General features: G+C 37.4%; 1 protein-coding gene across 3 annotated transcripts in view; it reads right to left on the bottom strand.

The window, feature by feature from the left end:
* Positions 1-5,159: 5,159 nt before the first annotated feature.
* The window catches only part of LOC109851630 (protein kinase C-binding protein NELL1-like), a 45,444-nt gene continuing 31,579 nt past the window's right edge, over positions 5,160-19,024 (bottom strand). The window contains exons 3-14 of one of the 3 annotated variants that reach the window (XM_020421884.1): positions 16,919-17,069; positions 16,244-16,523; positions 15,953-16,108; positions 15,547-15,769; positions 14,967-15,161; positions 14,110-14,229; positions 13,587-13,847; positions 12,974-13,351; positions 12,604-12,863; positions 12,214-12,456; positions 8,810-8,830; positions 5,160-6,472 (exon numbers count right to left, since the gene is read on the bottom strand). In XM_020421884.1, the coding sequence (XP_020277473.1) occupies positions 5,795-6,472; positions 8,810-8,830; positions 12,214-12,456; positions 12,604-12,863; positions 12,974-13,351; positions 13,587-13,847; positions 14,110-14,229; positions 14,967-15,161; positions 15,547-15,769; positions 15,953-16,108; positions 16,244-16,523; positions 16,919-17,069 (2,966 nt within the window). In that variant the 3' untranslated portion in view covers positions 5,160-5,794. Of the gene's footprint in view, positions 6,473-8,780; positions 8,831-12,213; positions 12,457-12,603; positions 12,864-12,973; positions 13,352-13,586; positions 13,848-14,109; positions 14,230-14,966; positions 15,162-15,546; positions 15,770-15,952; positions 16,109-16,243; positions 16,524-16,918; positions 17,070-19,024 lie in introns of those variants that run through there. The other 2 variants (XM_020421886.1, XM_020421885.1) reach the window with 2 other exon arrangements.

Raw genomic sequence — 19,024 nt, 5'->3', positions numbered from 1 at the left:
GTATTCAGTAGACGTAGCGAATGTACTTTAATATTAAATAGAGCTATAAGAGATTCTGAACGCTTCCGATTACTCAATATTAACTATCAAGGCTGTCATCGATTGCGTAGAGTTTGCTTGTATGAACATTATATATGTGTATATGTATATATACATATATATATATATATACATATATATATATATATATATATGTGTATGTATATATATATATAGAAAGAGAGAGAAAGAGAGAGAGAGAGAGAGGTCCATTAGGTTTTGGCTCTGTTTATCGCCGCCCTGATTTTTAGATATAGATCTATCTATTGTTTCTACTTCCTCTACACTTGTCTCGATTTATTTGTTTAAAAATATGCTTTACTAGATGAATGTATAAATTTCTAATCCGAAGAGGCCGACTATTGTTGAGTATATTTTCTTAATACAAGATCAACATTAGTATAAGTTTGGGGCAATTTCGGTAGAGAGACAATTGTTCTTTAAAAAACAATGAAAACAAATAGAGATGAATATATATTTGGTATTTTTGTCATCTTCATTTTTCAAGAATTCTTTTGAAAATAGGTGACCGGATTAATTGACGTTAGAAATATGTATTTAATGAATAGAAAAAGTTCAACGAGTCTTACAAACTGTACTTATTGAATTATTATTTTTATATTTACATTACGTCGTACAAAGGCAGAAGAATTTTGGACTAACTCAAGTTTGCAGAGTTCCGGAAAATTTTAGATCGAATAAATTTGAAAATCTTATTCGATCGACAATATCTCTCTCCGAATTACCCCCGATCAAAATTATTATTTGTTAGAACTAATTGACTCGAACGTTTGATTGATGTTATTCAAATTCTTTTAATTACTTCATATCTCAATGATTTACTTATCCTTCGATATAATTATTTTTTCCTTCCACACACAAAAACATTACATTCATGCAAGTAGATAAATAGAAATAATTATCGCCGTTTTTTTTTTTTTTTTTTTTTTGTTTTTGTAACGTTTACACGTACAATTTTACAAAACCCGTCTTTGATTAACGATTATTACATACAAAGGATAAGTAAGGTATCTCGAAGCGTATAAAAGCCTTCTTTCTGCGTGATGCGCGTTTTTCCTTGTCCTGACGGCGGGACTTCCCTCGATCTCGTTAGTTTAGTTCGTGGAATAAAATTACGTTTTCTAGTGTAAAGTTTCTTCTCGACAAGACTTTTGTGCTGATTATTTATTGACTCGATAAAGTATGTAACATACAGCACTGATCGTTTATTTGATCTCTATCGTCGATCTTCGTTTTACACACTCAAGAAACGCTCAGCCGTTTCAAAAATTTTTCCATTTATTCTTATGACGTATGTCGATAGTACACGCACATTGGAGCATAATTATCTACTTACAATGTAAATAAATACTGTTCGAATGGCACAGGGCAAAAAGAATAAAGTTTTTTCCTCTATGCATTACGTGTATGTTCAAAAAATGACAACGAAATATTACGTGCAAGTAATGAAATCATAATACATACATATAAAAGCTAGTTATACGCGTGAAAATAATTTATTCCTTAAGATATATCAAATATGTTTTGTAGAGATTAACGTATTTTTGATATGTTTAATAAATTACAGTTTTCTTTTAGCTGCATATTATTAATGATATGAAGAGAAAATCTGATAAATTGATTGGGCAATCAAATAATGATATGATGAATCACGAGCTAATTAAATAGCGGACCGTGACACTGATAAATTGTCATTTCAAATCACGCAAATAGTTAAAAAAAAGGCAAAACCACAGTACAAATAGTTTTTCTTAAAAAAAAAAAAAAAACAAACAAACAAACAAAACCAAAAACAAAATTAAATCCTCGCACGGAAACCGTAGAACTTGATTATTATTTATTATCCAGTGATAAGTGTAACACACATAATGTTTCAACGAATCTCCTAGAACAGTACAATTTTTGCTAGAAGATTGACAAGAGAAATTAACACGAAGAAAAAATTAAAGATCTCTCGCTTTACTTCTTATTTACCCGTGCCTTTCGTGTTTACTGTGCCGGCCGTAGTAAACTCTGCGCTCTTTGAGCCAAAAGCGTTCGCTTCGAAAAGAACAATTAGGAAGAATTGAATGGAACAGACAAAGAAAGAAAAAAAGAAAGAGAGAGAGAGAGAAAGAGAGAGAGAGAGAAAGAGAGAGAAAGAGAGAGATAGAGCTATTTGACGCTTTTGAGACGGAAATGCAGCTGCGGAATGGACGACGACGAAACGCTCTCGGACGTTCATCGTGCAAAGTAGGACAACGGCCGGCAAAGATTTTTTAATGCCTCTTTGACTTAACCTCCTCCTTTTTCCCATCGCTTGCTCCGCACGTTTATTTTTTTTTTTTTTGTTTTTTATTCATAAATAGTTAAGACCATGTGATTAATTATTATGACGTTTCGCGCGCGTCTTCAAACGAGTGTATGTGTGTTAAGTAATTATATAGTATATGTCCCTAATATGATACTATAACATTACAGGTCTATATACAATCAGTAATAGTATTATTGTATTGTTATTATTAATAATGTTGTTATTTTAATGTTATACATATATATATATATGTATATATATATATACATATAACCTAATCTTTTTTTTTATAGATCGCCCGCGTCGTCACGCTATATATGTACGAAGTACTTAAGGCGCAGGGTATAAATCTCATTATATCCCGTTGTAAGATTTGTCGTAGTATCGCTCCGATCCGATAAAAGTCGATTACAAAGCGGTGTATTATTTATTAAAGTATTGCACATTGAACGAACAATTACCGCTGAATTCTCGGATATTGTGAGACTTGATCTTTTCTCTTTATTTTTTTCACGAATCCTAATAGCGTTTTGGAAATTGTTTGTTACGTCTTATTTAATTAATTAATTTATTTCGTTAATTACGAGTTAACCTCCTCCCCCTGTCGCCCTTCTCTCCGTTGTGTCTTTGTATACATGTGTAACGTTCATATGTACGTGTCCTCCGTGTATTTCGTATGGATTTATATATAATCATACGAATAGGGTGCACAGAATGTTCCGCATCTGCTACGTTTTCCTCTTGTTCAGCAAAATCCGTTGATAAATTCAACATTTATTCTTGTTAAAAATGTCAATCAAATTGATTAGCAACTCGAGGAAAAAAGTTCTTCATACATGGACAAAATTTATATATCTGGTTTTATGTATAATTATATACAATCACATATCAGGTTGTCTCTCATATATAACTATATATAATTACATATAATTATATATACTCTTTTTTAAAACATAGATATATATTTTTCTTTATAAACTTATATATGTGTAAAGGGAAGTTTTTCAATTCAAATATTACTAGTCGAAATATTTAGCATAAAAAATACAAAAATAAATCGATCAAGGAGAATTCGCGATTAAAAGAAATGGCGTAAACAGCTGAACATCCTGTATACATATTCATTCATTTATTTATATATTTATATATTTATATATAAGTATATATGTTTCTCTCTCATTAGTGCCTACTTATTGTTAGTCAAGGAGGAATGTAGTCGTATGGTCATATTGGGTTGAGCGAGATAAAGAATCGTTCATATTAGCCGGTACGTTCATCGTCCGGTATATTTCGATTGATAACTATACAACACGGGAGTTCTTATAATTGTCACGGCAAAAAAAAGAAAGATTTGTAAGTTTCCCCGTGTGTCGCTCAGAGTTGAATGATTAGCTAGGCCCATCTCTTCTTCATCGCAGTTATAGCTAAGATGAAATTCCCTAAGATTATGTGAGCTAAGTATCTTCGCGTTTTCTCGCGCGTCTTCAAAACATGTATATTATATACGTTACTCTCTGTCTTCTCCCTCGACGGGAGAATTTTTTTTTTTTTTTTTTTTGACAAACATACACACATATATATATATATATATATATATGTACATATATATATATGTATACACATACACACACACACACATATATATATATATATACTATATTGTCCTTGCTTTTCGTCGTCGTCTTTTAGATACATACATACAAATGTCTATGTGGGGGTTTAGCGGAACATCAACAATTTACTTTATAAGGCCCAAATATTGTGCGCTACTTGTTCAATCAAATACGCGAAAGGAGCTGTTTTGCGAAAGCGAATCTGCGCCTTCAGTTCGCTCGATCATGCTCGAGTCGCGCCACGTTTTTCGATCGGCAATCGGTCCTGAGAATCTCGACAAACAGTTCATGCATTTGTTTGTTCAAGATGTACAGCTCTATTTAACATAAATTATAAAACAACACATTATTTTATTTACATAATAGACTGGTTATTAGACAATGTGCGATGACAAAAACTTTATTTTGTGTGAGAGAAAAAAAAATGTTTCAACGTAGACTCTTTCATTGGCTCTTTTATGTTTTATACATTGCTTTTGAGATTTAGGCAAAGATTTCAGAAATTTGAATTGCATATTATATGTCAACGTAATGTGCGATTCTTTAAAAAAAGAGTCTTTGTGAGAGTCACAAAAAAAAAAAAAAATAACTTTTAGCTGCCTGGTCCATTATTCAGTCTTATCTACACGTGTTTTGCTTTATTAAATTTTTCTGCTGCATATGTAACATATTCTAGTCATAAGTAAACAAGATTTTATTTTCCAAAAAATTATTTAATTTCTACAATGCAGCGTAGTTTTATTGAATAAATGATTATTTAATTTTACATGCTTTCTCAGAAAATGATTTCGGAAGAAACGGATTTTATTCAATTCATATTAATTTGATCCGAATTCCCATACATCACATATGTTATATGTCTTTACACATGTGTCAGCAGCGAAAAGATAAATTATTTATTATGTAAGACAAAGTTTAAACTAATAATTCGAGCAAACAAACAATTTGAAATTGGATAACAAAACTTTGATAAAATGTGTCAGAGAGAGTATTCTCTCTTTTTCTCTCTTTCTCTCTCTCTTTTTCTATACGTACGTATATATATATATATATGTACATATATATATATATACATATGCCTTAGTGTTCAATATACACCAAGAGAAAATTATACCAAATTAAATATATTTTACCAAAATTATACCAAATTAAATATATATATATATATATATATATGTATATGAAATTAAATTGTAAAAAATGATTCTCATACCGATTGTCTCTCGAAGAGTTAGTAACGACGCGTTTCGACGTTTGTCCGATGATGGTAACTTCGGCGAGAAAAGTTATCGTAACTTGAGCGAGCGATTCAAGCGAAAAAGCGAACGTCTTGGACGCTTTCGTATTATCTTTAGCCGTATTTCCAGTCTGTTCTAAATTCAGATCTAACAGCGACCACGTCACCTCGTCCGCGAAACACTCAAGTGACTCGAGCTCCACGGTATCGGCGATCTTAGGGTTAGGACCTGCAGAAGTCTAGCAGAACTAGGGTCGAGGTCAGTGATCGTCGATCTAGTTCCGTCGATAAGATTATCGTTAACCATCTCGCTCCTCGAAACTACCAGACACGGATTATTCCGGAAACAGGTTCTAGAAATGAAAACAAATCTCCTTCGGTTGCGGTGACACCTTCACGTCGATTATATCTCGCCAATGATCCCGTTTATTCCTCCCGCAAAGTACCGATCTCGTTTTCCTTTCTTCTGCCGACGATACAATAGACGGATGACGCGCATCGAGCGACTATGGGAGATCCCTCGGATTTCTGGAATGCCTTGCCAAATGTATCGGATTCGTCCTTTTCTATCTTCTTCTAGATCCACGGTCCTCAAGTGGCGCTGTCAAGGACACTGGACTTCCTGCTGTTCTTGCGACGGTGTTCGACTAGCTGACGGATGTGCGCAGAGACACTCCTGGACGATCGATTGTGATGTTCGTGATCCTCGGTTGTTGAAGCCAGGACCACCGCAAGAGTAGGCGATGACAACGATGAAGAGAAGGAAGAGGCGGTGACGGCATTGCCGTGGCGACCGGCAGTGCTTGTCGAATGGTTACGTCGCAACAGCGACGATCTGGACATTCGCGTCCTCGCCGTCGTCGACGACGGCGTCGTGGACTGCTCTGACTCCGTCGGCGACGTCGTCGAGCTTCCAACGAACCGTTGGCTCTGCGACACATCCAAGCCTCTTGCACGTTCCCGCCTGAGATTGCGAGTGTTGTCGTTGCTGATACTGGTTGATGATGAGTAGTGCGTGGGCGACGAGACGGGGAAGGTGGTGCTTGCGACGGAGGTGATGACGGCGGGTGTGATGGTGCGTGCGGTGCCGAGTGTGCCGGTGACCGCTGGTACAGCTGTTTTCGGTGAATCGTCGACCAGCGACTGGACCGCAGTGTCTGATAGATGATGTACGAAAGGCTCACGAACAGCGTTTGCAGGACGTCGCTGCTTCTTGTCACCCAGATCGTCAGCGCAGCCGTAATCGTAGCTGCAGCAAAGCTGCCCGTCCTACGAAGAGGTTCGTGGGAGAAACTGGGTTAGCCACGGCGGGAATTGGACGCATTTTTCATAACTCGTCGATCTCTTTCGTCGACGACAACAGGGTTGAAAAGTCTTGACCAACATGGTGCATCAGCTTAATGCGTTAAAATAAGCTCCCGCGAAAAAATGACACATTGAAGATAAACAATGCAAATATGTGATAAATGTGAATGTGAACAGAATAACTTTTCAGCAGTGTAAACTGATTGACCGAGTGTTCCACATAAAATAATTGTATAGTTTCATTCTTTGCGATAATGTAATGACTCACTTTTTTAATCTATCTTTTTCAACGTTTTGCCAAAGTAAATTAAACTTTTTGTTATGTCATAAAAATGTATTATAAATAAAATAATTAACCCACTCTTTATAAAAACGATGCAATATCGATAAGCTTTCGTCGCTTTCAAATGGGTTAATTATTAAACGTTTGTTCGCGTAATCGATTTTATAAAGCGCGCCAAGACTTTCCGACCTATGATAAAAAGACAGGTACTTGTCCACATAATATGCAATTCATTGTTTCTTTGAATATGCGATACCGCATCAGTTCCGCCGTGGCGAAATATCAAACAGACACGTGCAAGAATCCCCGATTTACTTCCCTTGTAACGTTCCCTTTGCAACGTTCCTGGCGACGCCTAGAGTTTTTCTCTCAATTAACAAAATTACTTGTATAAAAATGGTTACGGTCACAATTACAATAACTGCAAAGATACTCATGCTGAGACATTCGGAGGGGGACAAAACAATGAATTTCCATAGTATGTTTTTAATACCTGGTGATAAATATCTAAGTTCTTACTACTTTCCGCTGCGATTCTGGCAGGATGATTTTTTTATACATGTTTTAACGATTCAACTTTATTAATTATACAAGTTTGACACACAAACAAAATTTTCTATGCACGACTATCGAGTGAATAATTTTATCTTGCCAGAAACGACGGTTGTTTATACTTGATTTCGGAAAAAAACGAAAAAGATATTTTCTTGGTGCTTCTACTGAATTTCGAATGCAGATCAGAGGAGGGTGCAATGGAGGCTCAGATGCGGCTTGATTAAAATATAAAACCAAAAAAAAAACAAAAAAAAAAATCAAAACAGACAGATACGAATATAGAGATAATTCGCGAATCCAAGACGCAATCTTTCGTATATGTGTACTGTGTGTAATGTGTGTATGTGTCTGTCACCTCGTGTGCCATGCTCCTCGATCAACACGAGAAAGAATTGCCGATCCGGAAAGTCGGATCGTCTTCTCTTTTATCTTTTTTTTGTTTTTTTTTTTTTTTTTGTTTTTTTTGCATAAACGACTGTGCTTCTCAGAGTTTGCGTAAATAAAAAAGTGAGGGGAATTGTGCGGAACGTTCGTTGAATAATAAAATGGGATGCATTGACAGTAGAAATGCATGCATACTTCGAAACCGTTGTCACTCGGTTGTCATAATAAAATAATGATGTAAAACATATAATAAAAACACTATCACATAATTATGTTAATAACAACTATTCTCTCGTTCGCGATTTGTTAGTGAAACACGACTCTGAACAATCGCATGCAAATTATCATATACAAAGTGCTTTACACAAATTTTATTTTCTCGAAATCTATTATCTATTAATTTCTTTACATCTCGATAAAGGTGTGCGTTGGCACGTTTCGATTTTTGTTGATTAACTATATTTTGCTGATCACCCAGTAGTTGACTAACAAAAACGCAACACAAAAATTGAAACGCGTAAACGCGCCGAGATTAGGTAGGTGTTTTTCATGAATGTGTACATGTCAGAATAACAAGAGTGATTTATCTCTTTACGAGCAAAACTAAACACTACATCATATCAACGTGTGACTTTGTTGCGCAATAAACAAAAGAATATTTTCGGAGAATTTATGGTTGAACATTTTCTTTTCTTTTGAATAAAAAATTTTTGTTGAAGTCACATCGGGAACGTGCTCCTTCAAAATATGACGTACATGCTTCGTGCTCACTCGCGATACACTAATATTCATTGCCAAGTAGATACATGATGAGATTAAAAAAAAAAAAAAACGTAGAGTGTGATAAGGTGCATAGAGTTGAGAGATTAGATTCAGTCACAGGACTAGAAAAAAAAAAAAAAGCAACAGAGCCGTCTAAGCAGGCGGGAAAAGGATTGAAAACAAAGCACTCGAGTACTCCGTTAGTCGTAGTACGTTAATCAGCAATAAAGACAGAAGAGAAGAGGCAGGTAGTAAAGTTTATAGGTGAGGTAGAAGTGACGTGATTACCGATGCACACAACACGCGCTATTGCTCACCAATTGGGCGCAGTACGGCACCTGCAAGGATACCCATTGTTAGGCTATATGAGGTTAGTCATCACGGGCAAGAATGGCGGGGTTAATTTACAACAGCATGATCACAGGCAGACAATGTTTCCCCGACGCAACTTCACATCCCTTCCCCTTTTACGCGTTCCTCCCTCTCGCTATATTTCTATATTCCTCCCACATAACCAGGACCTCTCTGTGCGCCACGCCGATCCATCCGTCTGTGGCTTAGGGGATCGATTGGTTTTTAGGCGCCAACAAAATCAACGAAATTCCACGCCGGTGATGTCCGAACTATAATCGTTGCCAATGTCATTCGCTGATAAAAATTGCGCCTTATACTCTTGATGATATTTTTGCGCAATGATGTTTGATTCTGTCGTCAGCCGGCGATCAGGCGATCGCAGATTGGATCGGCGGGTCAAGGTCGCGGTGCACGCTCGAACGCAATGAGGTCGGGTCCGCATTCAAGTAATCGTCGCCGAATGGTAAACACTAATAAAATGATCCATGCAGGGCCGACCCGAAGCACGCGCAATCGTGAGATCTTGACATGATCTCGGTCTGTCTGATGTATACGGGGTGTCTCGGTTTATCGCGTCAACTTTCAGTCGCGTATTGAGAAGATCATCGTCTCGATGTTAGCGCAAAATTGATCAAAACTTGAATATCTCATTTAAAAAACAAATTTTAATGAATTGAACTGCGAATTAAACTTAAATTTTTTTTATGAAAAAAAGCAGTTTGTAAACTTTATTAATTAATGAAAACTAGAGAGATTTTTGATGATAAACAAAGCAAGAAAATTTAGAGTAACTGTGCTGATGTTGTTTATATTTTATTTTGTTTACATTAAGAACTATCACGCTCTGAAAGATAATGCAATATGGAAGACCTTATATCACTTTTATCGTCACCCTAATCATAAAAATATTTAATTTAACGAAAGATGTGTATCGAGACTTTTTTGGTGATTGTTTATGTGTGTACGTGGAATATATAGGTATATATGTCAGTTTTATTAGAGATAGGGGTAGGATCTAAATTCTAAATCTTGTTAAAAACACACTAAACTGACTGAAAAATTATTTGTCACAGACAACTAATCGTTTAGAGATTAAGTAGAAATCTGAAACACAAGTTTCTAGTATCTTATTTAGGGTGACAATACATATAGTGTAATAACGCAAGAGCAAAGCACTCGAAGAAGCGAGAAACGGCGAGCTCTCTCTCGAAGTTCAAGGAATTTTTCAAAACTCTCGATTCTTTTGACGAACTTGAATGTTCACGAACGTGGCAGTATTCGCACAGTATTTTACACGAAAGACCGTCCAAGGATTCTTAATATAATAAAAACAAGCTAGATAAAACATAATGAAAAAAAAAAAAAAATCATAATATAATTATACGTTCTCTCTAGTGTATTAATATAAAAATAAACTGGAAAATTAATATTATTAGAAGATTGTTTAAAATTCTGCTAGACAATACGTCGCATTAAAAAAGTGATTTGTTTCTTCTGGCGTGGAGAAAGAAAATAAGCGACGAATACTGCCACGTGCAAGGCAAGCAACAAAATATAAATGATATCTAGTTTATACTAGCTTGGGGACGCCCCTGGATGATTGTGACTGATGAATCAATATATATATAAAAATTCTTTGAATAATTTACATTAGCGTGTATAGCTGAAATGATATGATACAAAAATCTAGCGCGACACAACGATGCACGCTAAGAGAAGATGTTTATAAATTTTAGCTTAATTAGATTAGTCGTATTATTCAAGTGCAAAAAGGCGGACTTAAAAATATGCAGTGTTTTATGAATGTAATATATTTCTCTTCTTCTCTGAGCATACGCTTAATAAAAGTTCAGCGTTTAGCTTTGCATCCGCATTTGCAGAATCAATCCGCGTTAGTACACATTGCAAAAAAATAAACGGCATATGGCACGAAAAAAAAAACAATCAATATATATATATATATATATCTTATACTATTTGAGGATTACCTACTGACGATAAATAAAAAATTAAGGAGTTAATATAGACTAAGATAGAGAAGAAAAGACGAGCGAGAAAAGAAAAATGATACGAATGTGCACATGATTGTATACGTACATGGCAACTGATAAAATAGAAATTATATTAAACACACAGTGATGTAACGAGGCCAATGGGAGCACAAACACTGTTGTTTGTGTGTTGAAAATTTTATTGAACATGACAGTCTACAGACGTTTCGACCTTAGGAGATTCGATCCTTATCAATGTAATTAAAATCGTTTAACAAGATGGAAATAAACAATGTCCTAAAATCACAGTCACTTAGCACATGTCCAAAAAAATTGAACCACGTTGAGTCCTGTCTCGACCACGTTTGTGAAAAGTCACAGTTACCCATGTGTGTTTGACTAAACATCAATTTTATTTATTTGACATCTTATTTTTATTGACATCTACAACTTTTTTGAACACATTTTTATTTCCCATCTTGTTAAACGATTTTAATTACATTGATAAGAACCGAATCCCCGGTCGAAACGTCTGTACACTGTCATATTCAATAAAATTTTCAAACAACGGTGTTCGCGCTCCCATTGGTCTTGTTCCATCACTGTGTTTATTTTGGATATTTGGAGCCTTCATCACCTTTTGTTGATTAGAAATTGTATTATTCGAAAATGCTGGAAAATACATATTTGCAATCTAATATTTTTTTATTGCAATATCAAAATTAATCTTTTTGTTTATTAAATAATATCGTTACTTTTATTCACGACATGAAGACATATAGAGTTTTTAGTAAAACATTGATTCAAAATTATGATTGACATAAATAAACCAGATTCGAAATAAGTGAAATTGACAGATATGATTGCGTAAATGCTTCGCCATGTATGTAACATATACATGTGTTCTATGATAGAGATCTGTTACACTCTAGTTGTACGTACGTTAGAGCACAGTACAACGAATGCAATAAAGTAGACACATGACAGAGAGATCCACGGCTCTAAATGGAGATAATATTTCGTTTCAATTACTGACCTTGAGCTTTCTCGAATTTGCAAGAGAAGAAGGCGCGATGGAAACTTGTGGAATGGTTTTTTTTTTTTTTCAGCATCAGTGTTATTTTGAATTTTTGTTTTTTTTACTACAAGAAATTAATATAATATAAAAAGTAAGAGAATTTAGAGACGGAAAACAAGAAACTATCTAACGCGCGATCATCCTCACTTGTCCATAGCGCCGTCTGTTTTTTCGAGCACCCCTTCCCACCCCCCTCCCGCCACTTATCTTATCTGTATCCTTCGGATCTGCCGGGTCATGGGCCGGTGATCGCAGATCCTGCGACTTGATGAGTAACACGGCCGGTCCTCGTTCTTACCTTGCACTCGCACGTGGTGCATTTGTCGTGAGGATCCTGCCAGGAGCTGCCGCTGCTGTGGATAACGCCGGCGTAGCTGCAAGGCCGAGGATGACTTGGAACCGTCAACGAGATACCGTTTGTTGGCACTTCGCGACCGCAAGGATCGTCGTGACAGCGCGGGCAGCAGTCGCCGTTCTCAGTCACAGGGTCCGAGCAGGTCACCGGTGGACATTCCAACGGCCAGCAGTCTATTTCACCACGCTATCAAATTTGTTACGTTGAATGTGAAGAACTTTCGAAATTCAATGATTAATCGTCAAACGAGCTGAAAAAGCTCCGTCTGTTTTCTTGAACGTTCTTTTCTGATCTAGAGAGAACATCCTATTAAGAGAATACGTTTAATATTACCATGCACTCGCAAGTCTGACACTGGTATATCCATCGTTCTTTGCTTCTGAAGACTAGATGATGGAGCTCCTGATGCCTGCAGGATGCCTTGGGATCACACTGAGGGCAACACTTGTTCATATGACTTCCCGGTATGCTGCAGTCGCACACGGGGTCCTTACAGCTGATGACGCCGTCTTGACACGTGCATATGCTGCAGGAATTGTTGGCCGGCGCGACGCTCTCACCGTTGTTGACTTCGCGGTCTTCGAACCAGCAGTCTGTGCGAAAATGCGCAAATCTATTATTACACGTTCTCAATAATATAAATATGCAAAAAGTGTTGAGATAATGTAAATTTTATCCCAAAAAAGAGAACGAGGGAACTCACTGAGGCTGCATTCTTGTTCAGACTCTTCCAGATCTGTCGGGCACACGCACTTGTAGCCGCCCTCGTTGTTGACGCACTTGGCGCTAGGGTGACACGTGTGCTTATTCTCAACTGTCACGTCGGTGCACTCGTCAATGTCGACGCACTGAGTACCCTGGGTACTGTAATGCAGAGCAGGCCTGTAACCATCTTTGCACCGACAGTAATACCAGCCGGGCATGTTGTGACACATGGACGACGAGTCGTGACACCGATGCAGATCGCTCGCGCATTCGTCCAGGTCGAGCTCGCAGCTGTTGCCGATGAAACCGCGTCGACAGGAGCATCTCTCGGGTGCCACGCATTCGCCGCCGTTTTGGCAAGTTTGGGTACACACAGCTGCGAGATGAATATTTTTCTTTAATATAGAATCTCCGAGAATACGCGTGTAAAAGTGTTTAAATATTTCTCTATGTTAATATTTTGTTTTTGATTTGCTTTAAGGTGAGAAATGATCACCGATCGGAAATATACCAAAATAGATCAATTTTTTGGGCTAAAAAAATTCAAATTATTATATATGTTATTATATTATTATATGTTATATCGAGACTTAAAAATTGAGATACTGTACGTTTGCATGTATAACCATCGCCAGTATAGCCTTCGTTGCAGATGCAATAGTAGCTGCCGGCAGTATTCACGCATGTAGCGTGCTTATCGCAGTGGTGATAACCGGTCGCGCATTCGTCCAGATCGGCGCAGTTAAATTTGTCGATCCTATCGTAACCCGGAAGACACTCGCATGTATAAGAACCCTCCACGTTGACACATATCGTGTTCGCGTTGCAATGGTGGCCGTTTGATCCACCTTGCTGTTTGCACTCGTCCACATCTGAGTGATGACAAAAAAACTTAATTACAGTCAACAAGTATATACGCGAGAATACAAATTTCCATATTACTTGAATAAACATTAATTTTGATTTAATTCTCAGTTAAATATTTTCACTTTCGATAAAAAAAAAAAAAAAAACATAAAACTGAGAATTATTTTAGTTAGTATATATACTTCTCTGCGAGGACAGAAGTCCCAATGTAGAACAATGTTTTACGCGCGATTAATTGCACGAATAAGTTAGATAAGCGTTAGATACCGTGACAGTTAAGACCATCCCCCTGGAAACCGATATCGCAATGGCAAGCGTAAGTCGTCTGGAGATTCAGGCAGGACGCGTTAGCATGACATGTGTGGCCCTTCGCGCAGTAGTCCACTCCTGGTTAAATTGGGTTAGTCAAATAAATATAGAAGACGGTTAGTGAATTTAATTAGCAGCTTTGTAAGTTGTTAGCAAGAAGATATATCGCTTTGTCTCACAACCCTCTCATGTTGAATTAAGAAATTGTAATTATACTTAAAAAGTGTAAAAGAGCAACCTCGTATAGAACTTAGAAACATTTTCTCTATTTTATACTTAAATAAATATGTTAACTCAAATAAATATGTATCATACGAACGAAATAAATATATGTATTGTTACGTATTTTAATAATTTTTTGAATCGCATTATAATTGTAATAATTATTACGCTTCTGTTATGTCGCTGCATTCTCCTTTGTGATTTATACACGGAGCATTTGCTTTTTTTTTTTTACTGATAGTTTGTATGTATTGATTCAAGGTAAACAGAAAAAAGAAGGAGGCGCTTGAAGCGTTAGCTGGCAAAGAAATTCCATGCGGAGGGTTATTTAAAGTTAATGATGCGTGAGCTATGCGAACACTCCCGCTCTTGCGCTCGCAAAGTTCTGTTACGTTTTCACATGCTTGCCATTCTTTCAGACTTATTATGTCTCTCTCTCTCTCTCTCTCTCTCTCTCTCTCTCTCTCTCTCTCTCTCTCTTTCTTTTTCGTCCCGCATTAAAATTCTGAATTTCAATATTTTCGGGCGCAAATGTCAGAAACTTGTTATTTTCCAATTCGGAATTTGTATGTATTGTTCTTTGCGAATCTTACCTGGACAAAACTTGCAGCATTCATCCGCCACGCTAATTTGCTCGCTGGGCGGACACGGCAGTGGTGGACACTTGCTGTCGGTGAATCTCAGACATTTGAAATTACCGTCATGGCATGTGCACTCGATGCAGCGCTTCGGCGTCATCTTTTCTCCATGATCGTATATTCTGCTTGCGCCGTCCATAAAGCATTGCTCTAAAAACATGAATAACGAGATAAATAACGTGAGGTATGTGACAGAAGTAAAACACGCTACTACGCCCACTAATCAGCTAATTGCGTGCTCGAAAGCAAAAGATTGAATTTACGGGAAGATAATGTCGTAACTAAAATGTTCGATAGAATTTCTTAATGAGACATGAATAATTTGTAAATTGTTACAAGTTACAAAACAAAAACAAAACAAAGATATTTTGAAACACGTCCGTTACACATTTTATCACATTACTTTCGAATTATTATAATTTCAAAATTAAGATAATTTTTTTTATTAAATATTGAAAGAAAAAACATACGTCTCAGATGAAAAAGAGAAAGAAAGTGATGAAAGAAAGTGAAAAAATGTAGAATTGTTACTTACTGAGACAAACCGGGCAACACTTTCCCTCAGGAATGGTAGGATTCTTGCAGTCGGCCGGGCTGCAGGACATCGGCCTGCATTCGATCTCACCGTGCACGCAGGAACATTCTTGGCAATCCTTCAACCAGGTTGCGCCATCCTCGTGGACGGTACCATTCACTCTACAGGACTTTTGGCACTCGCACTCCTCCACTTTGCTTATCCTGCCCTCTGCAACAGCTAGCTGAAAGGAATGATGTCTGTCAGCAAACATCAATATATTTTTGTCCGAGAAACGAAGATTTGCGGTAGAGATTATTTTCTTTCTTTAAGAACTGTGTAAGTTCTATTCTAAAAAGAGTTTCTGTAAAAAAAAATATCTTGCGCTCAGACACAAAAAATTGTAAATGGCATTCAAATGACTTACCCTACGAGTCAACTCGTTGAGATTGTACATTAGTTGTTCCACGGTATTCTGTAATATTGAAAATTGACCGCATGTGGGACAGGACGAGTCGAGTTGAGGGCACTGGATAAGATAACCATGTGGTCCTGCTATTAATTGAACTTCCTGCAAATCACCCTGTAGCGCAAAAATCATATCACGGAATAAAATTAAAAGTGACAAAATCAATATTTGAACACATGATATAATTAACATTTATTATAAAAAAGATTTAATAAACTTTGATTGTGTCAATAAATTGTGCGGATTTACCCTGAAAGGAGAATGCTTGATGTATCTCTGTCCGACCCAAAGTTCGAGCTGCGGCAGAGTAAAGTTGGTATCGGGTGGACCCTTTAGCAGTCGCCTGTACAGAGGATGGCAGTCGACCAGCAGCTCGACCTGCGAGCCGCTTACACTTAGGGCGACCCTGTGCCAGTCGCCATCGTTCAGATGAAAGGGAAATGTCTCGACGTACACTTTTCCGTCGCGACGTGATACATAATGAAATCGAAATTCGTTCTTGCGGCTGCTGCTCTGCAGCTCCAAGTATCTGGCAGAAGCGCAAAAATTATAAAATCAGTTTTATTCACACAAGATGTGCAAAAACATAGATATATTTCGCAAAATATTTTATAATTTAAAATTTTCAATTTATTTTGATAATATTTCATTGTCGAGTGACGAGCGTGTAATAAATTTGTTACCCCAGTTGCATTCGCTGAGTAACGCAAGACATCATTATTCAAATTGTAAAGCTGATACGACAGTGTAATCATCGCGATGCACATATTAGAGCGGAATGATGCCACGAAATAAAGAAGTATGTCATTTATTTTATCAAATAAAACATTTCAAAAACGAAAAGAAATAAATAGATCACAGCTCACAGATCTGATATCTCGGCAAAGGACGTAAGTGATATGGGGAAAAATCTTGTTTGTGTACCTATTGTTTCCGTGGGAAAAGGCGACGATCGTTCCGGCGCTCATCTTATTCTGGCGTAGCGTGGCTGTTATAGTAAATTCCGGAACCCGCCGGAGTAGCGCAATTGCCCGTTTGAAAGTTTCCTCGTTCAATCGGAGCTCCCTCTCGAAGTCTGGAAGTAGTAAAGTACAGTGATCGGTGCGGCAAGACATTTTTCATACATTAGTTATTTATATATACGGAAGATGTTGACTATGCAGGATTTAGCAAGTATATATAAGAATTTTGTTGCATGACGTGTGCTCGAAATCGATAGAGCTGATTTGAATTTTTAACCCGGTCGCTTCCAGGTAAGGTTGAAACGTTTCCGGAAAACGTCTGCCACGAACGTTTAAAGCACACATACGACAAACGACTATTATTTATAGCGATATTATCGGCAAGGAAAGCCGAAACGCTTCACAATCTGGAGAAATATTAAATTTAATAGTACAATAATCGTTTTGAGCGCAAGTATAGTTTCTTGCAAAGTTATATTTGAGCAATTTTTGTGCGTTCGTATTTAATGCCAGAATTTTTGTTGAGAGAGAATGTTACTTTACATTACTATCGACTTAGATGAAGAAGATTAAAACACAGCGATGTAGGCTACCTCGAATTTTTGGAGAGCATTCGCTCGTATTCGTGCGCACGTTACGTAACCGTATCGACGCAAAAATTCAATTGTTCGTAGCTACCCAGCGCTTGCTATTCGCGAAAGTATATTTAGAACGTATTTACACGTTTCGATTTTTCTTGTGCTTTTTTGGTGATCAACTGCTATAATAGTCGATCACCAATTAAGAGCTAAACTATAATAATTAAACAATACAAACGTTAATATTTTATCTGAATGAAATATTTCTAGAAAAGACAATGTGCAATCAACCAGATATTCTCTTTTTCGTGTGGCGGGTACAAATCGCTCTCCCCTTTGTCGAAGCGCTCGCGATGCGCGTATCAATTATAGCTTATACGTACTTTGTGCATATTCAATTAACACATCGCGTCCAAATGGTTGCTGCTTGTCTGAGTAGCTATCCATTAGACAGATTAATATGGCCATTTGGCAAATTACACCACCACTATCGTAGGCCGCTGCAATCGACAATCTTGCTGCCCGTCTGTCGCGGCTCCAATATTATCCTCATTAAAGCGCGACACCCGCGCGTAACGTGTCAAGTGCAAATGAGAAATCCAGCGGCTCTAGCGCAATACAGTTCCATATTTCCACTACTTTTCTTCAATTCAATTTGACACATCCGTGCTTAGTGTTTTTTAAGGGAAAAAAATTGTCCCAAAAAATAAAGTATACCATTATTACATAGCTGCTGCGTGCAAAATGCAGCGTTCTGGCTTCTCGCAAAGTGCGCCTCAAATTTCAGATGTACCGCCGGTGCGCGCATGGAGTAACCGGACACCTGAGCGATAATAAAACGTCGGTACTCCGACGCGTGAGTCTCGCCACCAACGACGACAAACCGACCGACCGACCGACGACGGTCGTCGATCGGCGGCTACGACGTCGTCGAGCAATTACGTACGCGCACGCTTAATTATAATGCAATAGCACCGGCAACTGCGGGCGAGAAAGGTTGGCCGGTCGGCAAAACACCCCTATAATACCGGGCGCTGCTCGCTCGTCTCGAAGAAAATTGTTCCGCGCGAAGTAGCACGCACGAGCGAGCAACCCTTAAGCTGACGCGAGCAGAAACCATAATTTGACCGTGAAATTTTGTTTTCGCCAGATGAAGTCTAGGCTACAGTTTCTCTTCAAGAACAGCGGAAAAACAATCACTTCCGGTGGGATAGTTTAAGGTTTATGTACTTTTTTTTTTTATCTATTAGCGTGCCGCTAATAAAAAAAAAAACAAAAAAAAAAGAGAACGTCTGTTTGTTATTAATCATAAACCTTCGAAATTTTCATTTCCAGCATAAAACGATACATCGTTTGTGCGTGTGTGTTTCGCGAGTCGAGACATGTCATAAAAGTTACAAGCAATTGATAATAGATGTAACAGATTATATTGACCAACCGCAACATAAGGTAAAACTCGCGTGTATATCGATCTGTTTAATTTGTCATGC

This window comes from Pseudomyrmex gracilis, unplaced genomic scaffold, assembly GCF_002006095.1.
Source record: "Pseudomyrmex gracilis isolate BER0280 unplaced genomic scaffold, ASM200609v1 scaffold_18, whole genome shotgun sequence".
NCBI lineage: Eukaryota > Metazoa > Arthropoda > Insecta > Hymenoptera > Formicidae > Pseudomyrmex > Pseudomyrmex gracilis.
The sequence above is the reverse complement of the archived record's forward strand: the minus strand, read 5'-3'. Positions and strand labels throughout refer to the sequence as shown.